The 25,758-nt window shown below is 49.9% G+C and overlaps 2 protein-coding genes across 2 annotated transcripts in view; one reads left to right on the forward strand and one right to left on the reverse strand.

Annotated features, from left to right (window-relative positions):
* Positions 1-621: 621 nt before the first annotated feature.
* Positions 622-20,622, reverse strand: RNF169 (ring finger protein 169). Its single transcript, XM_015852623.1, is given in 8 exon segments — positions 622-5,555; positions 7,242-7,341; positions 8,458-8,570; positions 9,327-9,473; positions 13,188-13,264; positions 20,265-20,400; positions 20,403-20,462; positions 20,464-20,622. Coding segments are annotated over 8 exon segments (1,953 nt in total). The 3' UTR covers positions 622-4,394.
* Positions 20,623-22,079: 1,457 nt separating this feature from the next.
* CHRDL2 (chordin like 2) overlaps positions 22,080-25,758 on the forward strand; it is a 35,034-nt gene continuing 31,355 nt past the window's right edge. Inside the window, 1 exon segment of the mRNA XM_015852670.2 lies at positions 22,080-25,323. Coding sequence (XP_015708156.2) covers positions 25,218-25,323 — 106 coding nt within the window. The 5' untranslated portion in view covers positions 22,080-25,217.

The raw sequence follows: 25,758 nt of genomic DNA on the forward strand, positions 1-25,758 counted from the left end.
AAACCCAAGTGCAGTGAAAAGGTTCACCTGAGGCTTCCAGCCAACCAATTCCAGCTTGAAAGCACAAAAACATCTGAAGTGCTTCAGTGGTAGCACATGAGAACGGTGTGTTTGCTCACTGTCATGCTCTGCAATTACTGCAAACAAGGTGTGTGCTCCCTCCCCCTGCACCCAACAACCCTGGGTGCTGCAGGGTGCTTCTGGCTGCAGTGCACAGTGAGGGGATAGCACAGCCCTGTCCACATCCACCTGCTCTCAGCAAGGTCATGGTGTTCCTGTCCTCACACCAGGGCTCTGCCTGCTGGATCTGAACGCTCTCAGGGAGCTGAGCTGTGCACAAAACATTAATAACTCCAACCCACCTACTGAAAACAGCTGTGACAGTGTAATCCAAGGAGACAAATGATGGGGAATGAGGGGAGCTGTGGAGGAAAGGCGCTCCCCACCACCTATGCACACCTACATGAAGAATGTCATTATACTCACCCTTGCTGTTATTATTATTATTACTTGCAAAATATTAATCAACAACTTGGTCACAGGCACCTGGAATCTGCACAGAACAACCAGCAGTGGAATCACTGGTTTCCCCGCGCAGCAATTTCAGCACAGCCAGGCAGCTCGTTGTCAGAACCTGGTTTTATTCTGCTTTAACCTCGGCCCTTGTCCTGCAGTTAAAGTCCTCGATGCCGTTATAAGGTACACAGGATTTGCACACGGTTGGCATGTTTCTGTTTTGTGACAATTTTTTCACAAGCAGGATTTACTCTGTTCCAAAACGACAGAAGCCACAACATGACGGACTCTGCATGTCATTTACCCACACATTTACACATGCAAGTCAACAGTCTTTGAGCAACTCCCATCGCTTTTAAAACATTCAGATGAAGCCGCGGTGGTTCAGCTGAGACCCAAAATGACCGTAGTCTCTCACTGCTCCGATGGCAGCAGAGAACACTAAAGCACAACGATTTAAAGCATATTGGAAAAAGTGTAGCAACATCGATATTTGTTTCAAACAGTTTGACAGTAAACACCAAGAAAACCAGGCATACATGAAACCTTTTGTCATCAGTGGAAGTTCTTCCTGTTTGCATAGTGACTAGCTAGTTCTAGGGCTGTTCCGATGTCTTGCCGTGCTTTGAAGACACAGGGAAGATAAAAGTTTGCGTCAGAACTGCACTGCGCGTGGAGATGGATCCAGTGCTGAGCAGTGCTCCAGGAAATGCCCTGCAGCTCTCAGTCATGGTGACATCCCAACAGTCATGGTGACATCCCACACCGTCATGATTACATCCCAGACCGCCACAGTGACCTCCCAAACAGTGACATCCCACACTGTCACATCCCAACAATCGCGGTAACATCTGACATCATCACGGTGACACCCCAGACAACCACGGTGACACAGAAACAATCCCTGGTGGGCCCTGGTTTTCCTGGGGGATCGTTTCCAGCCGTATCCCTGTTAGGGATGCGTGGGGATGGGTTCTGTAGGGTCAGGAGATGGCGAGGAGCTGGGAGCCCTGTGGGGCTGCTGCCCCCCGGAGCAGCGTTGAAGGCTTCAGTTTAACATCAGCGATAGTCTTTAAGGCTTCTACCTCCTCCTTGCTCTCATTGATACAATACAAAGAAGCGCTTGTTCAAGCTATACTTCGTGACTACTGTGCACTGCATGTACAATAGCATTGGAAGAAAAATACTGACAATATAGAACAACATCATACAATCATCTTGCATCATCCTTTCTTTTGGCACTTTTCCTTCGTTTCTCTCTTCTCACCGACTCTGAGCACGAACCGTTCTGTACATCTGATCCCATGCAGAGGGCTCCAAAGTGTCCGAGCTGCTTTGCAGAGCCAGGTGGCGTCTTTGGCAGATTTGGTTGCTGGATGACGGCACCCCACTCCTCCCATGGAGGTGCAGGATGGTGGGATATGGTGAGAGGACACCCAGGTGCCAGTGCTGTCCCATGAGCTGCCCCCAGTCCCCAAGAGGAGGTGACTGCAGGAAGGATGAGGGTCAGGAGCTGCTTCCCAGGAGGCGCAAACCAATGGTTGGTCCCATCTCAGGGTCTCTGCAGATCCTGTGCTGCACCCAGCGCTCAGCAAGAGGTATTCTGCTTCTCTGCTGGTGTTGTTTGCGGCCATCACCCGCCCATGACAGCAAGGGAGGCTGGGGATTTCTGCTCTTATCAGTGAAATGATACACTGCTCCTTTTCGTGCAAGCTACGGACAACATCTGGAGGTCTCCTTCCATCCCAGCGCAGGTGGGGCTGGGTTTTAAGGAAGCCAGCTGCTGCTGAAGCCATGTATTTAATGCATAAATATTTATGTAACTCGTCTTTAAGAAAAAAAAAAAAAGAAAGATATTTAAGAAGACACTGGCTTGGTGCATTGGGCTCCAAAATCGTTCTTAAGAAGGGAAAGAAGGGATGCATTCGGCTTGGAAACCCCAAGGAAATGTGGGTTTTGCTGTGCATGTTTGCTCTGAGAGTACTGAGGACCAAAAAAGAGAAAGGAGGAAACCGTTCAGGGCTCCAGGATTAATCATGAGCAAAGGGCAGCGACGAGATCTAAAGTTAACAGGAAAATTTAACTCACGGGAGGAGAATAAAATCGCTGTGAGTTTCCATTCTGAGTTTATCCTACAGAAACCACTGCAGAGGGCAAATTCAGGCTGTTGCTGTTGATCTCCACATTGCTCCTCTGGGTCAAATTGGGGCTCCAATTGCTTCATTTCCTTCCATCTCAATACATGATTTGAGTCCAAAGAGCCGTCAGGGAGCAGGGATGGTCCCAGAGATCAGGGAGCATCCAGTTGGTGTGCGAAGGAGATACGGATATAGATCTATATATTATGGAATCACTGCTATAAGCTTTCTCAAAACAAAAGTGTCCATCTGTTGAAATATAGTATTTAAAATATATAAAATTTTATCCATTAAAATATAAGTTTTCTTTAAAAAAAAAAAAATTAAAAAGAAAAATCCAGTTCCATTAGGAAAAAGCGTCAGGGTCCTTGCGGTCACACAAGGAAGGGAAAAACAGAATCAGTTCCTTTCTTTCTTTCTGTTTTTAAAGAGGAAGACATTCAGCTGTTTTCTTTTTAGATAGGAGGAATTTGGGCAACGGCGATTCTCTGGGATCGGTCACAGCGAGCTGTCCCACGCGTCAGGTCCATCCTACACAACTCATCCCCCTGAATACACTGCAAAGCAGCACCCGTAGATGGAGCTGAGCTGATTCTTCCTGAGCTCAGTTCCTTGCAAGAACCCAAGGATCACTTTGGATGATGGGGAAGAGAGGGGAAAGGCAGGGGGTGCTGAGTGTGGCTGTCACCAAAGGCACAACTCTACCCCACCAAGCCCAACAGCTCCCCCAGCCTCCAGCAGCCCCGTGCCCAACCTTATACCTTGAAGAAGCTTTACGTAGCACATTGCTCACTTGAGCTGCTACTGGTTTAAGCAATAGCGAGTGTGGCTTGTACCCCCTGCATCCCATTGTACACCCTCTGCTACCATCCCACCCCTGTTGCACACCTCCTGTGCTGGGAGAGGCCAGCCATGCTCCCTGTGTTGCACCTGCATGTTGCCCAGAACCGGCAATGCCTGCCCCCTCCTTCCCAACATCATGGCAGCATTTCCTTTTCTGGGCTTCATCATTTAGCAGGGACAGGGTGAAACCCAGGGGAGTAAAGCCACATTGCTCCTTGGGTTGCAGTGGTTGGAGGACGTCTCCCAGCTGCTCTCTGCCCCATCATTAACACGAACATACAAGTTCCTATAATGCTTTTCTATAAAAACCTGATTTTACAACATTTTTTTCACCACGTTTGGCCTTCTACTCGTAGAAGACAACCTCTGATCTGCACTGCTGGTGCAGCCAGCAAGATACATTCATTGGTCAGCACTGCAGGTGGATCCTCTGGTCCCTCCTGCAAAACCCAGGATGCGACCAGCCTGGTTTCCTCTGCAAGCAGAGCTCCGATTTCTCCTGGAACAAGGACATGACAATGAATGGATGAGGTCCTCCATAGAACAGCTGAGGCTGGAAGGGACCTCTGCGTCCCGCCTAGCAAGGAAGAGTGTGCACAGGACCGAGGCAGCCTGTGCAACCAACCCTTCCAGCCAGGACAACCACCAGCTGCACTGCAGTGCATTCACAAGATGCCAGACCTCTCTCAGACCAATGGACCAGCCAGGCTGGAGGAACTTTTCGTCTTTTGTTTAAATCTGGAAGGACTCTGGCTTCTCTCTGAACTGGACCTCGAATGTCTGACCACTGAAATGAAAAACGACGGCGTGGGTGAAAGTATGACAAAAAATAGCTTTCCTATACGATAATTTGATAAACCTCATTGTCCTCTAGAAAGGCAACATCGTCCACCAGTGCTACTTGGCACCCAGAGTGCTCTTCGACCGCAGCAGGTACCGATCCACCCTGACTTTCCGCCTATCCACTGTCCTGTTCTCGCTGTCGAAGATGCGCTGCAGGTGCAGGGCCAACCTCCTGTCCTCCTCCTCCTGCTGCAGCTTCTGCTCCACCTCTCGCACCAGGCGCTCCTCCAAGCCTGGCTCCCCTGCTGTGTGCCTCAGTCTTTTGACAGAGCCGTTATGCTCCAAGTGCTTTGTTTTGCAGCGTCTCTTCCGTCCCCGTCGTAACGCTGGCTGTTGTTCACTGATGATGTTCTCAACGGAGTTGCAGGTGCTGTTCTGCACGTTGATCAGCTCGCTGTTGTTCAGGCATTTCAGCTGCTTCTTCCCCGATAGAACCCCCAGAGTGCTGCTGTCTGGCACCCCCATGACCCTTCTGCTCAGTGCTTTGGGGCCAAGATTAAGACAGGATTTGTCCGTGAACACGTTGGTTTTGATTTCGGGGGCTTCGGATACACGCGCATGCAATGGCGCTGCATTCAACCGCATCTCTGGTTCAGCACTGTTGTCCGTTGTTAAGGCCTGGGAATCCCTGTTCCTCTCACTCCCTCTCTTCATCTCGCTGATAGAAGGAAGGAAATCCAGCTCAGGGTGAAGGTCTCCTGTCACATCCGGCAGCACCTGATCATCCTGAATCTGGGAATGCTCCTTATGGGTGACATCAGGAAGTGTAACGTCCTCCCCAGGCTCTGAAGCCAATGACGTTAGAGTCGCTTTCGAGAGAGTCTTTTTAATCTGGCGCTCCTGAAAGATCTGCTCCCATTTTTTCAGTATTCTGGGGCTGGCCTCGTAGGTGGTCGGTTTCTGCAGACTCCGACTGAGGTTCCTCGGAGTGGATTTTATGATGAGAGGGCTGAGGACGCGGCCATCAGGAAGCCTCTTGGGAGGCGTGCATGGGGAGCAGACGATGGGCTTGAAGTGGTTGAGCTCTTCTGAGATGCTGTCGTTGCTCTCGGGGCTGATGGATCGCTCTGGTTTGTGCAGGGCTGAGAGAGAGGACACGGGGTTGAGGAGTGGGCGCTTCTCCGCCGTCAGGTCTGGGGCAGAGAGGCAGCGGTTGTTCTGGGTGGAGGAGAGGACTCCCAGCAGAGGTGTTGATGCGCTGGTGATGGGTGGGACCTACAAGGCAAGGTTTGGCTGCTCAACAAGCTTGTCATGGAGAAGGGAATAAACAAATATAGGCAAGGAAAAGGGGAGAAATGTGGCATGAGGGGCATGAGGCTGAAGCTCAGCTCCTCCTCTATGCAGTCCGGTTACAGCACGTGTCACCACCAACACTGGACATAAGTAAGATCCCAGCACCATTACAGAATCACAAAATGGTTTGAGTTGGAAGGGCCCATAAAGGCCATTTGATCCTACTCCCTGCAGTGCACAGGGGCACTCACAGCTCCATCAGTGCTCAGAGCCCATCCCCTGACCTTGAGTGTCTCCACAAACAGGGCATCCACCACCTCTCTGAACAGCCTGTGCCAGTGCATCACCATCCATTTGGATGATGGACTATATGATCTTATAGGTCCTTTCCAACCTTGTGATTCTATGATTCTATCATAGAACAAAAAAACAAGAATCAGAACAAAAAACTTTTCCTTCTATCCAATCTAATATCTGGGTCTCAAATTTATTTTAGTGCTAGAAATGCTCTTTGGGCCACTGGGATAGGGCAAATGGCAACCCATTGTTGAAGAAACAAAGCTGAGGAGCCCTAGCACTGTCCTGGTTGCAGGAAGGTGCTTTCCTCAAAGGTAATGATCATCAGAGGGCTCTTTGCTTGCTAGCGTGGCAGAGGTGAGCAAGAATGAATACTTGGCCTGGGTTTAACACACTCCTCTTCAAAAAGTTGCTTGTGTGCCATAAGCAGATCAGAGGAATCTCCCTGAGCATTCCCCATGCACAGTGCCATTCCTGGGACAATCTCTGGCAGACCTGAAGAGCAGCGTTTCTTGTCATCTCCTAATGCTGCTCTATCCAGGATGTGCCAGAACCCACCCATAAATTAATCTAACATAAAAGCTGCACATAACCAAACGTAAATGGTTCCTACTGGCTTGTTTTGGTTTGTGGGACATCCCTGCAGCACAGCTTTTACTGGGCCTTGCTTGAAAAGAAATGAATGGCCTGAGAGGGCAGCTCAGACACAGACCCTCCCTTTGAGCTCAGTTAAGTTTAGATGGGAACTGGACCAAGCTTTTAACAAGAGACTCAAGACCACGGTCCATGCCCACTGAGACACAAGGCCTGGTGCACAGTGCAACAGATGTTGTTAATTCCCTGGATCTGTGGGAAGAAAGACCAGGCTGACTCTTCCCATAGCAAAGAGTTCAGTGGAAGCACTGAAGAAAGTATGTTAGCACCAGGGGAGCAATGAGTTTGGCTCTGCTTAAGCAACTTCTTACAACTCTGAGCAACTTTTTAAGCACCTCTGAACTAATAACAGGGAAGAAAGTAGGAGGAAGAGAGGATTTTCTTCTAAACTGTTATGATTTTTTCCTTTAACTTGCCAGGGCTTCAGCCTTGGAAAGAAAATGAATTACAAAACAAAGGAATGAAGAGAACTCTTCCAATTTCCAGTTATCCCACAACACTAACAAACAGCTCGCTAAGCTGTCCGCTCTCCTGCCCTGTAATTTGGAACCTGGCAGGTTTTTATTGTAAGCTGCAAGGAGGTGACTGGCCCAGGGCAATAACACACGCACAAAACCGGTATCTGATATCTCCAGATTGCTGGCAATGCATGACCCCAGATAAAGATGTGACACATCAAACCCTTCCCCGCCATGCACTGTTGGGAACAGGTGATACCTTTGTTTTGTTGGCTGGGGCCGATCTCTGCCTGCTCTTTGATCTCTCCTGGATGGTGTCATTGCAGCTGCGACTCCTTTCCACCTTGGAGGTCAGGTTCCTGAAAAGCAGTTGTGTGAACACGTGAGATTGCTTTTTATCTTGGGAGCAACATGCTGAATATTCCCAGCAGAAAGGACACCTGAAACCTGGAGCAGGACAGAGCACATCTGTGCAAGCAGAACCCAAACCCAGAGGTGGGTGTTTGATGGGAACAGCTGGCTGCCACCAACCTCTATGCCAAGACCTCATGGACTGCTGAATGAAGCCATCAACCAAAAGCAGTTGGGGTGCATTATCTCTGTAGGTCCCTTCCAACCAAGGGAAGGTATATATATATATACAGTATATAACTTGCATATTATGCAGAAATGTCATGGGTGACTGCACTTGTGATGGGCTGACGGTTGGACTGGATGATCTTAGTAGTCTTTTCCAACCTTGATGACTCTCTGATTCTAAATAATCTTGATAAGAGTTGCCATCAGGCCACAAGCCCTGCAGGGCTGTGGGTGCTGCCTGCCTCACTTCAGTGTGATGCCACAGCACTGAGCAGACGCTGTAAAGGGTTTTGGCCACGGAAACCTGGAATGGCAGCTCTGCACCACAGCACCTGAGTCCTCCCTGGAGCACCAATCTGTGTAGAGGGGCTAAATACCCTGTGCTAAATACCCTGACACCTCTAATCCTTGTAACTAACTGAGGTCAGAGTTAATGACAGCGCTATGGAAGCCCGTGTGGTGCTGCTGGTGAGAAGTCACACCATGTTATTCAGCTGCTTGCAGTGCTTCATGCAGCAGCTCTCACTGATAACTGGCTTGGGGCAGATGCTGCCTCTTAGCACGTGTGCTGGAGACAGATCCAGCACTCAAATCCAACATAAAGAATTCTGTACTTCTGAGCTTAGTAACTTAACTCTACAGTGAGTAATTTTTCAGCTTCACGGGTTGAACAGTAAATGCATCCCAGGATTTTACAGCAGGCAGGAGGTAATCAGACAGATGCTAACTTTACCAATTCTTACATTCCAGAATAGTGGCTGCTTTTTCTGGATTGCAACAACCCTTTTAATTAAGTTCAAAGAGTCTCAGGTGCATTTGAAACAACAGCAAGAACAACAAGCCAGTTACATCTGTAATGCACATTAATCAGCCTCAATGGAGTCTCAGCATCTTACCCTGAAAGGAAAGCGAAGGAGTAGGCACTGGTCTTGGAAACGAATGCTGACCGATGTGTCTGCTTGCCTTGGAATGGTTCTTCATTTTCTGAATCCGAGAGACGTTCAGGAAACTGAAGTCAATCAAGGAAGAGTTAGCTGACATATACGACAAAAAGAATCACTTGGAAAGTAAAGGTCTTTTCTTGCAAAGGTATTAATATTCCAAAAGCCCCCGATGTGATGACACCTCAAGGATATAAACTACGAATGCAACCTCCCAGCGGATGAATATGCTCATGCAGTTCTCTTCACTGGAGCTGAAAGAGCTCAAGTCCCCAAAGAACAAATAATGCAAAAATAAGCACACAGCTCCTATGCATGAAAGGCCATTTAAAGATCAAGCACTGGATGAGCACTAAACTTGAGAAAATCCTACAACAAAGGTACAATGGGACCATAATCCTCTACCAGTCCTTAATTCTTAAGAGCATTTCCTATGGAGTCTCACAACTGGCAGGAGAAATAGGCACTGTACAACCACACTTGTGGAGACATGCTCTGGGAATGGCCGTGTGCCACCTCTGCATGTCCAGCACAGCTGCACCTTCAGTCCTGAGCAAACTGGGAGGAAGAAGTAGAGACAAACCTCCAGAAAGACACCTGTGGTCATTGTAAACCTTCTTAGAAGACAGGTCTTGTTAGTATGAGTCTTAGTGAACCATTAGCTTGTATCCTTCAGGGCTATAGAGAAATCAGTCCTGGAAAGCATGCAGAGTCAAAGGAAGAAATGCCTTAAGAAACCTAACTCCTGCTCCAGGGTTGAATCTCAGCCGTATTTCACCTGGTTGGTGTCTCTGACGCAGACTGGAAAGTACAAGCTTACTTACACACTCTTGGTTCACTTTGAGCACGAGAGATTCTTCTTTTTTCTGCTGTTCTTCCATTTTTCGTTTCCCTACTTCCACGTCATCTAGCATGAGCTTGTGAATCAGGTCCTCAGAAGCTTTTTCTTCTTGTACCTTTTCTTCTCTCAGCTGGAAACAATGACAAAAAAGACAGCATAATTGAAATGCCTTAAGTTCCACACCTGGCTGTTAACAGTGATTTTCCAGCAAAAGTTTGGCCACAACATTTAATCCTGTGTCTCCATTTCTCTGCTCTGCCTCCCTCAACAGCCATCATGGGAAGACTCCCTTCTTTCTACATCTACACAAAGCAGGGATATCATTGCAAATCAGCAAAGGCAAAGATGCAATGTTTGACAATGAGTTCTCTGCCAGACTGGTTTCTAAACTAGAGACAAAAGCTTCTGTCTACTCATGGATCATCACACTACAAATTAGGAGGACAATGCATATACACAATAGTTTCGTGCAAGCTACGTTTCAGCCTTCAAATGGACTGCAACACTACACACACAGCCTGTCAGGTATGCAGACAGCACCATTCAAATTCACACTTGTAAGTTATGGCAATCCTCACGCTATGTAAACTTCTGCTGTTTCATGGACGTGCTGGGATGGAGGAGACCCAGAGAGACCATCCAACTTAGAATCAGAGTATCTCAAGTTGCGAGCAACCAACCATCAACTCCACCCAACCCCAAACCCTGTGGCTGAGAGTGATGTCCCAGTGCTCCCTGAGCTCTGCCCTCCTGGGCACAACTCAATGGCTGCTTTTAACCAGCTCAGGTGGACCCTTCATTTCCATCAGCCCTTCCTGGCCAGACTGTGCCTACACTGAGGCTTCGGCCCTCCTGAAGCAAAAGGTTACCCTAACATGGTCATAGATGGATGAGCTGAGAGGGGATGTGCTGCTCAGAGCCACCACACTGTCTCTTAGAATCACAGAATCATTAAGGTTTGAGGAAGACTTCCTAGATCCCCAAATCCAACCCTGTCCCATCCCCACTGTGCCCACTGACCATGTCCCTCAGTGCCACATCCACACGGTTCTGGAGTATCTCCAAGGATGGTGACTCTTCACAGTATGTGAAGAGAGTTGGTGACATTGCAACAACAACTCACTTTTCCAATAATATGCTCTGCTTCTCTTCCCTGTCTCAAGGTTAATAAAATAAGCATGGGCAGGTAAGTGAACCCATCTCAGAAGCTGAAGAATAAAAACTGGGTTTACAGCGCATTACACAAAAAGCAAAGTGTAATTTTTAGATGAGGAAGGAGCCAAATCCTACTGAATCCAAACCTGCAGGGATGAGGGAAGGAGGAGGAGGAGAGAAGGCAGAAAGCAGCATAAAAAACCTCAGCTGGCTGATGGTGGGTGTGCAGCAAATGGTTCCAAAGACAGATTTTGCTTCTGGTTTAGTGATGCTTGAAGACACATCTTTGAAATCCTGATCTATTAATAATCTGAAGCGAGAACATCATCTGACTGAGAGAGATCACTGCCACATGATTCAGACCTGGGGTGTTGCTGCACATTTTGGGAGATTTCTGCAGTGTTTCTGTGCTTCTTTTTGGGGCAACTGAAATCTTACCCAACAATTCCATCCCTTCCATATGAATGGAAGGAGCTAGATGGGAATCTTGGCTTACAAAATCAAACCCAATTCCCTAACGTAAAGCCACAAGCTTACATAACAAGGAGAAGCCAACAGCCAAACATCCTCAAAATGCCAGAGGAACGTTCAAGCATCTCCTTTACACAGATGAGGAAGTGAGAGGTGCTGGTGCATGTTTGTGTGGCAGCTCCGTTCTGAAGTCAAGCAGCATTTGCAGGGACTCCTGCAGCCCAATGCAGGCTGACTGTGACTCAGCTGCCTATCTGAACTTGGTATGTTCTATGTGAAGTTAGTCGTTGCATGATCAGAATTGGGAAATGGTGACCAAGTACCCACTAGCGAGGAAGCCTGTCCTGCAGAGATGCTGTACAGTTACACGGGAGAGAAGATGGTTTAATCTCTGCACAGAATTAAATCATAGAATAGAATCACAGAATCATTTAGGGGTGGAGAAGACCTCCAAGATCCCCAAGTCTAATCCCAGCCCACCCCCACCATGCCCACTGACTGTGTCCCTCAGTGCCACATCTGCCCTTTATATGAACACCTGCAGGGATGGTGACACCACCACCTCCCTGGGCAGCCTGTACCACTCTTCTGGAGAAGAAATTTCCCCCAGTATCCAACCTGAACCTCCTCTGATGCAACCTGGGGCCATTACTTGCAGATCTGGACAAGGCTGGAGGCACCTGGAGAGCAACCTCTCTGTTTAGCACAGCAAGCCTACATGCACCTGGGGACACGGAGCCCCCTCTGATCACACCAAGAACTTCCCCACAGGGAGAAATGAGCAGTTCTTCCTCAGACACCAGGAAAACCTGCAGAAATGATGAGCTGGCTCCCAAACCACGGTGGGAATTCTCTCCCTCAGTTACCAGGATATTCATAATACCCTGGCAAGGTCTGCAGCTACTACCTACATGAAAATCTTGCTTTCTTCTTTAAGTAGAACAGACTCGTCCTCCAGGTTCCAGTGAAAATAAATTCAGTTGCCAAATATGGTGATGCACGTCTAAGTTAATTAATAAACCAGACTTTTGTTTCTAAGTAATTCGTCTTGCACTGCTGCCTAATCCAACACCTCTTCAACAAAGCGCCTCAGTGTTGCTAGAAGAACCACAGCAGACGACATACACAGCACAAATAGGCTGAACCAAAGAAGTTTCCATTCCTTACCATCAATTAACCAAAGGCTGCAATCAAAGTGATCCTAACAAGGTTGCACTACTAATTGCACACATGGAGGAGAAGGAGAGAAAAAAACCTCCCCCTTTTTAAAATTCCACATGTGTGATTTTAATACAGGTATTCCCTGAGTAGATGTTTACCTCAAATACCACCTAAACTGTATTTTCCTGCTGAGTCAGTGTATGAGGTTATCTTTCCATCTAAACATCCCAGCTCTTTCTATGTTGTTGAGACCTTCAAACAAAGCCCAAAGAAAACATTATCAGTAACAGATCTGCTCCTTCTCCCCAGCAGACAAACCAAACAGTGGGGAACATCCCACAGCAGAACCCATCAAGGTCCTGCTCCAGCAGTACCGTGCAGGAGTCCAGGCATACAGTGGGACCACGGTTATGGGATTAAAGCAATTGGGAATGGAAATGATTAGGTGCTTAGTTACAACAGTCCTTGCTTTTGCCATAGTGTTTCTTGCTTCAAATTTTCACACGTGACAAGCCATTGGAGGCATTACATAAGAATCATGGCATAGTTGGGTTGGAAGGGGACCTTAAAGGCCCTCCCAGCCTCACCCTTACTATGGGTTGGTTGACCCCACCAGCTCAGGCTGCCCAGGGCCCCATCCGTGGCCTTGGGCATCTCTAGGGATGGGGCCCCCATATGTCTGTGCAGCCCACGCCAGAGAATTTCAGTGACTTAGGTTCAAACAAGCCCATTTTTTAAATGGACCAAATGCAAAATTATCTACGGAATTGCCTCCAGGGATATGGATGCTCTCACAAACCCTTCTCAATCGAGGTCCACCAAGGACGGTCCATCTCCAGGCTCTGGAAGGCGGCCCAGGGCAGCAGGAACTGGCTTCTGCACGCCTGGCTGCTGCCAACACCTCCCTGAGCTGGCTGAGCAGCAAAAAGGGAATAAATGACCTTTGTTACAGCGCAGGGATAAAAGCCCTTCGAGCCTCCTTACAGGTAGGATGGCATTCCTGCTGGAAACCTATGTGATTCTGGAAGAAAAACTGCAGTTACACTTAGTACTGTACCTTCCTTAGCTGGCTTTCATATTCTTCTCGAAGTTCCCCCGGTTTACTTAATTTGATGGGTGCTCTGAATATAAAATCTGAAAGAAGAGAGAAAGGAAGCACGTTTTAATGCAGGGTGTTGGGCTGCCCATCTTTGCTCCTCTGTTGCCCTGCTGCTCACCAAAGGCTTTTGCAAATGGGGTTGGTAATGCAGGTAGAACGCAGCGAGCGTGTCCACAATGCAGCTGGGGTTGGCTTTTCCCAGCACGACTATACCCACAGTGCTGGTTTAGGGAGTGTTTTCTGTCCCAAAACACCACCACCATGTTGGCCCTGAGGGATGATTTCCAGTGTGGAAGTGAGCACATGGCTGGCATCTATACTTTGCTTCAATTTGCCTGTTTTGCCACCAAAAACCTGACTGCATGTTTACCCATCAGCCTTGTACCTGTTGGCACAGCCCAGTACCCCAATATAGCCCTGAGCTGATGGCTGCTTGCATCTTTCTGGCTTTTAAATTCACTAACAAAACTCCCACAGCTGAACTGCTGGTGATGGAGTGGGAATAGCAATCCTACATCCTCCTTGGCCCCAGAAACACCTACAGTGCGTTATACGCCTCTGCTTCATCACATCCTAACTTTGGGTGCCACCATTAATCCCAGCTGGAGGTGCTGGCTCGATGCCGCCCTACACGCTGCCAAGTGGAACAATGGCAATGTGTAAGACTCAAGCAAATGCCTCTTGGTTGGCTTTGCAACAGAATTCCTGCCTGGTTCCTCTCCTGAAGGATCTGCAGAGGAGCAGAAATGGTCCCTGTGTGAAGAGCTGCAAGGAAACCTGGTTGGACTTGATGATCCTTGATGTCTTTTCCAGCCTGGGTAATTCTATGAAAGGCTGGCACTGGGATGTGCGCTTTGCTTCGAGGATGATATTCACACCAAAGCCACAAGTCAACGTCAGCATCTGCTCCTCGATGTTTGCAGACAGGGCTTCCATCCTGTTGTGCTCAGTCACAAGAATACAATGGATTCCTGCACCGTTTGAGAGGACAACGCACTTTCTGTTTTTGAATCTTCCCAATTTTAGCCCTCCAAAGTCAGCACTGCAGCCAGGCTCTGTTCTCCAACACAGGCAGCACTTGGAGAATATTCCGTGCAGGTGGAATATAAAGATGCTTAAACAGTCACCTCGGTGCAGAAAGCCTTTGGTTCCTCATCTTGCAGCCAAAGCTCCACTCTAGGTGACCTTTAGACATCCCTTCCAACTCATTGGATTCTACTATTGTGATTCCATGGGCTGTACTGCTTGCACAGATGCTCTCAGCAATGTCTGCCACCTCCTTTTCCCCTTTGCTCCAAGCAGAAACAATCAAAATCTTGAGGTTTTCACAGCTTTTCCTTCCTCCTCCCAGCAGCTGGTGATCTGCTCTGCGGAATGAGATCCTGATGCTTTCAAAGCACAGAGAAAGTTTTCTGGCTGTGAATGCAGAGAGGTTTGCAAACAGGTTTCTGATGGGAGTAATTAACTCACTCGATGTGGTTTATTAAGTAATTCTATAAAGACACGCCAGTGGTATCTTTCATACATATCATAAGCAGCCTGTGATAGCTGGGTATAGGATAATCTTGATCCCAGCATATGAGTAACAAAAAGGCTTTGCCTTATCCATTCAGAATCACTCAAAACCCCATACCAAACTAGCCTGGGTATAACCACTACTGGGTACAACCATTACAAGAATGATGATGCACCACCTGCTGAAATAGTATTTTTCAAGAGATAATGATCAAGTGCCAAGCCACAACAGTCTCCCACAGTCACTGGGACTGGTTTAGGGGCGGCCCTAAGAGCTCTCTTCATTACTGATTTGAATGGTAGATCAGAAAGAGTTTAAGTGCCATGGATGACTGCAGCACAGAAGAGTGAGGCTCAAGGCACAGGTGTTAACTGCCCCTGAAGACACGGCCTTGTCATAATCATGCACATTCTCATACAACATTCACCTTCATCATACAATGACAGAATGGCCTGGGTTGCAAAGGCCCACAGTGCTCATCCAGCTCCAACCCCCTGCTTTGTGCAGGGTCACCAACCAGCAGCCCAGGCTGCCCAGAGCCACATCCAGCCTGGCCTTGAATGCCTGCAGGGATGGGGCATCCACAGCCTCCTTGGGCAACCTGTTTACATGTCCTTTGTCGGACAGCCTTAAATTTAACACATGCCATCAAGCTGCCATACAGAACTGCTGTTCACACTGTGTGGAAAGATTTTGTTGTGACTGCACTGTGCTCTCTGGGAAAAAGAAAACTGGAGACAGGCTGCAGAAATGGCAGGAAATGAAGGAACCACCAGGAAATGCTCAGGACTGGTCTAGGCCGGCGGGCTGAAAGGGAAATCACAGCCAAAACATTCAAGAGGAAGGACGAGGAAGTCATGCTCCAGGCCTGGCAATTAAAAACACCCTCTTATAAAGGGATCGGTTATTAATTGCTCTGCAGAGCTACTGGGCAGAACAGGAACAAAGGCAACCAACTGATTTTACAACAAAGGAGATTTTGATAAGATAGCAGGCAAAGTTTTCCATGTGTTCAGATCCTTAAACAAAGGTGGCCATGGAACCCCTTATGGAGGTGTTTTCCCCAATGGGTGACCCATGTGTCTATAAGGAATGACTGAGATACATCCATCCTGCTTTGGTAGAAAGCAGCAGGCTTCCTACAGCCCTTCCAAAAGCACCTGCTGCTCTCTAAGTCCTCTCTGCCCCCTGACCACCTTATTACCACTCCTGATCAAGCTCTTTGGCCCCTCTGAATTGAATTTCAGCCTCTCTGCTTACTTCTCCTCCAGTTCTCCAAATTCTTGTAGCATATCTGTAGTGTCTGCTGGTAACATCAGGAGTGAGAGGCAGAAACTGACACATGCTGGTGAAGCTGGTCTTGTGCTGAGATGACAAAGCCGAGTTCTCATCTGCTTTTCCTTCCACAAGACTCCTTCTGTCTGTCTGGATGCCAGGTAGACTGCTGTCCTTGGAGAACACCGAGCATCCTTATTTTCTTGCAGCCTGGCCTGAGCAGCTCACCAAGAGCCGAACCTTCCAACACCCACTGTCTCCACGTCCTGCCCTGCTCCCAGCCTCCCATCTGCTGCACCTATCTGTTTCCAAGGCTTTCAATAGGTAACTGTTTGGCTAGGAGAAATCTCACTCAGCCAAGCAACTACAAGCGTTACCCCGTATCACTGCATCTTCAGTTCAACATTTGCTCTTAGAGCAGCATCCACGGGTGCGTTTCCAGATGCAACTCATCACCGGAGATGCCCATGGAGCAGGGAGATGAGCCACAGGACCCATAGGCCAACCCAGGTTCTTCTGGTGGGGCAGCTGGAGGCCACCAGGAGATTGCACAGGGGCTCTAAGGGCAGAGAGATTGCCTCAGTCCTGCTCACCTCCAGCCAGTTCTGTTGAGCGAGTGTCACAACAAGGACTTTGTCTTCATACCTGTTTGCACAGCACATAACCCCTGATCCCAGCTGCAGCCTCCACAAGTCCACTGTTATGCAGGAATTCCATTGAAGGATACAAAACAAGACTGGAAATCAGAAGCAGTTAGCCCATTTAATCTGGAATAATCCAGCTATGTCAAGAGGTAGCAACTTTCATGGGCTTGTAGTAATTTAAAGAATATATAAACAAAGTAGTTTCATAAATAGGTTCTGTGTATTTCAAGTGATACAGTTCAGCATATCAGCTTCTTGCTTGTTTGATAACAGAATGGTGAAGCTGGGGGCACCTCTGGTCCCTCTGCCACCCAGAGCAGGATGCCCAGCCCCACATCCAGGTGCCCTTTGGAGATCACGTCCTTGGTTTGGAGATCACCTTGTGGTTTAATTCATGCCTGCCATCAGGCACCATGGAGAAGAACCTGGCTGAACTGCCCTTATTGCCTCCTCTCAAGTATCTATGCACAACTGGAGGTCCTCCCGAACCTTCACTGGAACAGAGATGTTGCAATAAAGACAAGCAAAATGCAAAGTGACACGACGTGCAACCAGAAAGGTTCCTGCAAGCACATCAGCAGCAAAAGGGAGACTAAAGAAAACATCATCCTGCTGCTTGGTGGGCATGGTGCTGATGCCAAAGGACGTGGAAAAATGCTGAGATGCTCAATGCCTCCTTTGCCTCAGTCCACATGGAACAGCCCCAGGAAGCTCCATGCCGTTTCCCTTGGGAACAAAGATGTAATGAGCACAAACTGGAACAAGACAAGTTCCTCTGAATGAATCAGAGCGGTTAAGCATTGGCACAAGTTACCACGAGAGGCTGCAAAGTCTCCATCCTTGGGTCAGAACCCACCTGCACATGGTCCTGGCAGCGTTCTTCTGGTGGCCCTACTGGAGCAGAAGGACCCAGCTACCAACCCCAGCTAGTCTATGACTACGATAAACCTGCCTGAAGTCAAAGTGCATCCCCTGCTCTCTCTGCTTCTAGTAGGTTACCACTTGTCATCTTCAATTTCCACACTATTAGCATGACTCACAGAACAAGCAGTCAATTAGCTTTACAGCTTTCAGTCTGATGCAGCCACCTGGTGCTGCTTCAGGACAGGCCTGATCTTACCAGGAACACCATTCCAGACGAGAGCTCATTCTAGCTCACCTCATTAACCGTTAATTGAACCACTCCACAGCCTTCAGTACAACCACACAGTCGGTAATTCCATGCAGCAGTTTGTCCAGCACTCGGGTAACACCACGGGCACATCCTTGTTTGAGTGTATTCTCCACATTTCTCCATGCTAAGATCCCCTGCTGTTCCCTCCAGTACATTATCAGAGTTTTAGGAGATTCAGAAAGTAAACGACAACCAATGTGACATCTCAGGCAGCGCGAGGCAAGCAGAGACCTGAAACTAATTTGTTTTTAAGTGTAAGTGTTCTTGCAGCGTGGCTGGATATTCCCATGCAGGCCGGGCCAGGGCAAGCACGGTCTTGGTGGGAGGTTTAGGGGCGGTCCGTCCTCCAGCTGCTTGGCGCAGCTCGCAGCCAGACAGCCCGTCTGTTCATCACATCCAGCAAATCCTTCCGAATTCGCTTCCAGTGGAGGTCAGCGGGGTGAGTTCAAACCACCAATTTAAGCCGTTTCTGCTCATCCTGCCAATTTCTCCCGCGGCGAATGAGAGGGTGCTGACACATGCATGAAACGGGAGCCCGGAGGTGAGGGTTGGTTGGGGCAGAGCTCAGCTGGTTAGCGGTGTCCATCCGGAGCTCAGTGCAGAGCTTGCAGCGGTGGAGAAGTGCTTGTGGTGATGCAGATGATCTGTGCCAACACTGTTGCATCCTCCCTCGGAGCATCACACTGTGCTGTCGGTGCAGACAGACGGCTCTCCATACGGGGAGGAAATGCCTTAAAAAATAACCCCTTGGAAACGATGGACTTTCTGTCAACAAAGCCTGGGACGTCCCTCAACACAAGAGCTTTCCTCTCGCGATGCAGCAGGAACTCATCCGGTGTTTACAACCCCTGGAGGTTTCCTCCATAACCATTAACTATTTGGGCAATGCTATTACAAAATAATTGGCTGCTGGCCACAGGATGTTCCAAAGTGGTGCCACCTTGTCCACGTGACACTGACCCACTTGGGACTGCCCAGTTCCTCCTGGTGCCAGCAGTGAGGGAAAGGAATGGGCCCTCCTGTCACTGGCCCTGCTCTGGAGAAGGGGATGGGGGTTCTCCCATCACTAGTTTCTTTCTGAAGAAGGAAACAGGTCCCTCCTGTCTCTGCTGCTGTCTTGGGGAAGGTGATGGGTCCTCCTGCCTCCCATGTGTCAGAAAGAGGGATGAGTCTTCCTGTCTCCAATGCCTATGTGGGGAATGGGAAGGGTCCTCTCATCACTTGCACCTTCCCAGGGAAGGGGATGGGTCCTTCTGCCACCAGCGCTGCCTTGAGGAAGCAGATGGGTTTCTCCCACCTCTGGTGCCTTCCTGGGCAAGAGGATGAGTCCTACCGTCACCAAGTTCTTCCCAAAGAAGGTGACAGGTCCTACAGTTTCCTACACTGTCCCAGGGAAGCAGATTGGCCACATAGCAACCAGTGCTTTCCCAGGGCAGGGAACAGCAGTCTGAAAGCCCTCACCGCAGGCCGTGCGCGGGGTTAACTCTGACAATCTGGGGGCTCTCCCCATCCTTACCCCTTCAATAAACCCTCTGCCTGCAGGGTGGTTTAACCAAAACCCCTCCATACAACACACAGCTGAGTCCCTACAACTCATCGCACCTCCCATTGCCCACTCAGGGCTAACTCTGACAATCTGGGGGCTCTCTCCATCTTACCCCTTCAATAAACCCTCTGCCTGCAGGGAGGTTAACCAAATCCCCTCCATACAACACACAGCTGAGTCCCTACATCTCATCCCACTGCCCACTCGGGGCTAACTGACAACCTGGGGGCTCTCCCCATCCTTACCCCTTCAATAAACCCTCTGCCTGTGGGAGGGTTATCCAAATCCCTTCCATACAACACACAGCTGAGTCCCTACAACTCATCGCACCTCCCACCTCCCACTCAGGGCTAACTCTGTCAATCTGGGTACTCTCCCCATCCTTCCCCCTTCAATAAACCCTCTGCCTGCGGGGGGCTTAACCAAAACCCCTCCATACAACACACAGCTGAGTCCCTACAACTCATCGCACCTCCCACCTCCCACTCAGGGCTAACTCTGTCAATCTGGGGGCTCTCCCCATCCTTACTCCTTCAATAAACCCTCTGCCTGCGGGGGGGTTAACCAAATCCCCTCCACTCAACACATAGCTGAACCCCTACAACTCATCCCACCTCTCACTCGGGGCTAACTCTGACAATTTGGGGGCTCTTCCCATCCTTACCCCTTCAATAAATCCTCTGCCTGCAGGGAGGTTTAACCAAATCCCCTCCATACAACACACAGCTGAGTCCCTACAACTCATCCCACCGCCCCCATAGCTCCGCCCCCCACTCCCTAACCACGCCCCCAGCCCAACACCAATCGGCCCCCCCCCCAAACCGCGGCTGTGGGGCCGAGGAGGGGGAAGGGAGGGGAGGGGCAGGAGCCGCCGCCGCACCTGGGTCCGGCAGCCGCCGCTCCGCGCCTCCTCCTTCCTCCTCGTCCTCCTCCTCGTCCTCCTTGTGCCGTGCTCTGTCGGTGCGGGCCCGGTTGGCCAAACGACAAATCGGGCAGCGCAAGGCCTGGCCCTTGAGGCCAGGCGCTGGAAGCAAAGCGAGGCACAGGAGTGGCGGCAGGGCGGCGTCACCGCCTGCCCCCAAAGCCTGGCGGCACGCCGGGCACTCCGCCTGCTCCTCCTCCTCCTCCTGCTCCTCCGCCCCGGTCCGCCCACGGTTCCGTCGCCGCCCGCCCCGTCGCGTACAACCCGCGGCCCGGCTCCCTGGGGGGGCCCCCCGCCCGCGCGGCCCCGCCGGCATCTTCTTCACTATGAACGGGACTGAGAGATGAGGGGAAGCCACGCCCACTTCATGAATTATGTATGAGGTGATGCATAGTCATGAGGTAGCACCGCCCTGTATTGGCCACGCCCTCGCTGTGGCTCCGCCCACCTAATTATATATTCATTAGGTGGATATATAAGCAGGGAGCTCTGCCGGGTTAGTGTAGTCGGTGTTTGTGTTCTTGTTGAGGGTTAGGGTTAGTAGGGTCTAGGGTTAGGGTTAGGGTTAGGGTTAGGGTTAGGGTGGTTAGGGTTTAGGGTTAGTGGGTTGCTTAGGGTTAGGGTAAGGGTTAGGGTAGAGGTAGGGTTGCTTAGGGTTAGGGTAAGGGTCTGGGGGTTAGGGTTAGGGTTAGGGTCTGGGGGTTAGGGTTAGGGTTAGGGTCTGGGGTTTAGGGTCTGGGGTTTAGGGTCTGGGGTTTAGGGGTTTAGGGTCTGGGGTTGGTTGTTGGGGTGCTCGGATGTTGGGTGCTGGTGTGCCGGGTGCAGTCAGCAAAGCCAGCACAGCAGATAGAAGTGATGCCAACCCGAGGAACCTAGGCAGGATGGTGAGGTGATCCCATGCCAACCTCATAGAGTGCAACAAGGCCAAGTGCAACGTCCAGCACCTGGATTGGGGCAATCCCAAGCATACGTGGCTCCTGGAGACGTTGCAGCCTTGTAGGCCCTGATTCCATCCTAAGGTGGGCGGCATGGAGCTGCCTTTGTCTTCCAGACCGTCCATGTGCTGCTCTGGTTCCATCTAAGTCCAGATGCCCGTCTGCAAGGCAGGGAGGAGCTGCCAGTGTCCCCAGAAAGGCACTGTTTGAGGCTGACTTATCTGTGCTGTGTGGCATGGAGACCAGATGGAGAGCTGAGGACGAGCGTGTGTCCTGCTCTGGTTCCATCTTGGTGCTGATTCCCATCTGCAAGGCAGAAGGGAAGGAAGAAAGGAGCAGCCTCCTGCCCTGCTTTGCTGTGCTACTTACCCCTGCACAGCCCTGCTCACCAGGTTGCTGGTCTGAAATTGGTTTCTTTGGCCATTTGGGGCTCTCTGTGTCAGCAGCACACATTGACATGGCCACTGCAATCAGCAGGTCTGGTGGCAGCACCTGCAGTGGGGCCAGGACTCAGCAAAGCAGAGTTAAAGGTTTGGGGTAAGAGGATGGGAATCTTGGCGTCGTTCCTTGGTCCAATAGGATCCCGACAGGCTGCAGTTTGGGGCTGACTTATCTTTTTTTGTAGGACACCAGTTTTTAGGGCTGAGCTCCAGCACTGTTGGTCATCTGGTGCCCTTTGTGTTGTGCTGTCCATCTGCAAGGCAGAGGGGAAGGAAGGAAGAAAGGAGCAGCCTCCTCGGTGGCAATCTCTGGCTGGCGCTGCCCTTCTGGTCAGCATTCCGGGCTGCTGTGACACCCAGCTGGGAACGTGGCTGTGACATAGCAGGGCTGGTGCTGCCTGGGATGGGGCTTTTGCCTTCTGCCCTGCGTGTTATAAAGAAAGACAGCAGTTGCTCTCACCTGTTTAGTTGCCCTTCTCTAGACACGTTCCAAGGCCTCAATGTCTTTCTTGTAGTGAGGAGCCCAAAACTGAACACAGTACTCAAGTACCTTCTTGGCCACCTGGTCACACTGTGGGCTCATGTTCACCCAAGCATCAACCAACATCCTCAGGTCCCATTCCTCTAAACAGCCATCCAGCCACTCTGCCTCAATCCTATAGCGCTGCATGGGGTTATTGTGGCCAAAGTCCAGGACCCGGCTCTTGGCCTTGTTGATCCTCATCCCATTCACCTCAACCCAGCGATTCAGCCTATCCAGATCCCTCTGGAGGGCTTCCCTACCAGGGAATTTAGAGCCGTCCCTCCCAACTCAAACCATTCTATCATTCTATGATCCCTGACAGTGTTTGGTGTTTTGGTGATGCAGCGTTGATTGTTTCCATTAATAACTTGAGAAATGCTCCTCAGGGACTCAGCTGCTCCCAGTAGGACTGTGCTCCAGAGCCTTTGCTGCCATTCCATGGACATGCTCCAAAATAAACAAACAGGGAGTGGACAGCAAGGCACAAGGAGATGGAAGTAATAGGGATGAGCTCTGTGGGGTCTGTTTCATGGCAGCTCCCTTTTCCCCTTTCCACCTCCATGCAGGATTTACAAGAAGGATGGTTTTCCACGGGGGAGAGGCAGAGGGATGAAGCTGTGGAGCTGGGATGTGCATCTTTTCCTCTGGAAATGATGGGAATGCAAAGCTCCCCAGCATGATGCTGCATGGATGGATCTGACCAGCTGTCTGTGAAGGACACTTGGTGTATGGAACTTCAGATCCGTGCTATATCACGCACCAGAGGTGCAGTGGACTCATGGAAAATGAGGCTGGCCAGGTCCTGGAAGAGCTGTTTGCTCATCCTTCTTCCCCGCAGAGGGATCAGCTCAGCCTGAGTCACTCCTGAGCAATGCTTGTTCATCCTGTTCTGATAAACTTCCATTGCTGGCAGCACACCTCCCCCCGGGGGCGGCTGTCCCAGCCTATTCCTATCACCAGAAAACTTTTTCCTTTATGAGATGTAAATCTCCTGTAATTCACTGGCCTTCCTCCTGCCTTGGGCAAGTAACGGGAGCCCAGACTGTGAGCTGCTTTGTGGATCTGCTCCCTGAGTTTAGTGTCCCGCTGGGACAGAGTGAAGATAAGGATAAGATCCCAGGGAAAGGGGCTGTGTCACGCTCATGGTTTTCCCTCTCCTGTGCCAGAGACATGAGGGAGGAAACAAGCTGTATCCCATATGAATCATTAGAAAGACCCTTGGCACAGCTGTGGCCTGGAGCAGTGAGTTCCTTCCCACCTGCAGGATCAGTTTTAGGGTGGAACTGGGGTTCCTGAGGTCTGTTCTCCCAAGCAGTTTGGATGTGGCCATGAATGAGGCCATGAGCTTGTGAGCTCAGACCCTTCGTGTCTGGACTGTAAAGGTGAGGAATCCATGCCGGCCTCCTCACCACTGCTCTTCCACTATCTGTTCTGTTGCATGCATTGGATCAAGTCTATTGTCCCTCTTCTTCTCTCTTGGTCTACAGCAGAAGGCACAAGGCACTTGGGAACAGGTTTGAATATGGGCAACAGCTCTGTCTCCTTTGTCCTCTCCTTAATTTTGGGGTGTGAGGGGGTTTGGGCAAGCCATTGCTGTAGGGTCTGTGTTATTCATCTCCCAGAGGGTCAATGATATGCCAAGGTTTCCAAGGGAAGATTCATCTGTTCTAAGATCTTGGGAGATGAATTAACAGGGGAAAAAAAAAGAAGGGGATAAATCATCCCTGTCACGTTGGCTTGAAACTCCTCCCGCTGTGAGTTTGCCCTTTCCCACAGCAGCTCTGGGGCTGAGGATGTGCTGTTAGGATGCACACAGGGAGGAGGAGCATCTCTTTCTTCTCTTGGACTGGGGAGGAGGGGACATGGATCCGTCCACACTTTGTGATGTGCTCTTGTGCCCTAGGAATATGGGGAAGGGGGAGGTTTTGTGAGGCTTCAGGGAGATGTTCTGTTCATCAATGGGGTCTTTGAAGCTTTAACAGAGTCTCAGTCCCAATGTTAAGTGTCTCTGACTTTCTCTCCCTTAAATTTTAGTGCTTGATTTGTCCCTCCTGCTGTGATTTCTCCTCCTGTTGATATCCTGCCTGAAACAAGTATTGCTTTCTATTACATAATGACTCTACGTTATAATTCAGGTTGGATATTGGGAAAAATTACTTCTCAAAAAAGGCTGGTCAGGCTCTGGCATGGGCTGCCCAGGGAGTGGGGGAGTCGCCATCCCTGGAGGGGTTCAAGAAACATTTAGATGTGTTACAAAGAGACAAATACTGGGGTTATCCTGGGACTCGGTGGATGGTTGGACTGGATGGAGGTCTTTTCTAACCTTGGTGTTTCTGTGATAATCAGTTCTAAAGGTTCTAAAGGCAAAGAAAACTGAAGAGAAGCATTTGTGCCAGGGCTGGGAGGGAAAGATAAAGGAAAAAGGAAATGGAAAGGCCATCTTGAATATCTGTGTGCGCGTGGGGTCAGCAGGGCCTGGTACCCACCACGTACATGGCATTATAGGATCATAGAACTATACAACGATGGAGTCATAGAATCATCAAGGTTAGGAAAGACCGCTAAGATCCCCAACCCATCCCCATTGCGCCTACTCAGCGCCACTTCTACTCTTTTCTCATTGCACTGTTGTATTTTAAAGCAAATCTTAGGTTCAGAACGCCTCTCCAAAAGAACTTTGTTTATCCCTTGGAGAAGGAGCCGGTGCAGAGGACTGCAGCGTGTCCAGCTTTATCGTGAGCTCATCACAGCTCCCTTAAACCCCATCCATTTCCACTGGGTCGGTGCTCACAGCAGCACCCCTATATTGCCTGTGTGCAGAGGAGGAGGCTCAGAGAAAACCAGCGGAGGCACATCCTTTGTACTGGTTGCTATGGAAATCTCTTGTGTTTCTCTTCTGCTTCTTTTCATCTATTTACCGCGGCACTAAAACAATTTGTCTTTCTGGCCTCTTTCAATTCAAGCATCAGCTCCCTCTCTGGTGAAGACCTATGGCCAACCTGGACAGCAAGAGATGGCTGCAGGGGTGGGGGTGAAGCCCTACACCTTTGGGCCTGCTCGGAAGACTTGCTGCTGGGGAGAGCAAGGAGAGATCTCTGCTCAAGAAACAGCTGAGAGTGGTTGGTTTCTGCTATGCTGCTTTTGCTGTGTGGCTTTTCCTAATGGGGCCGTATGGGGGGAGAAGCTGGGGCTGCTGGGTTCTTGCTGAGGACTCCCATCTGCTTCTTGCTCTCCTATCCATAATTCTGGTCTTTAATCATCTCTATGTCGAATGACAAAAGGGATATGAGTGCACTGATCCTCTTTGTTGTGGGCATCCACACAACGCTGGTCCGCAGTAAAGGTAAGTGATAGGAAGCCAAAAGATCCTCGTGGCTCTGTGGATCCGTATGGCGACAGGAAGGAAGCTTTGCTTTGGTGCTGGGACCAGGCATGGTCCAGAAGTTGTCCCTGCTGGATGGAGGGAGACAAGGAGTGTTATTTCTGTGGGTCATCCTGGAGATGGGAAGGAGCAGAGCACCTGGGAAGAGGATGCACACCCACCACGCAAAGCT

The sequence above is a fragment of the Coturnix japonica genome, chromosome 1 (genome assembly GCF_001577835.2).
Source record: "Coturnix japonica isolate 7356 chromosome 1, Coturnix japonica 2.1, whole genome shotgun sequence".
Lineage (NCBI taxonomy): Eukaryota > Metazoa > Chordata > Aves > Galliformes > Phasianidae > Coturnix > Coturnix japonica.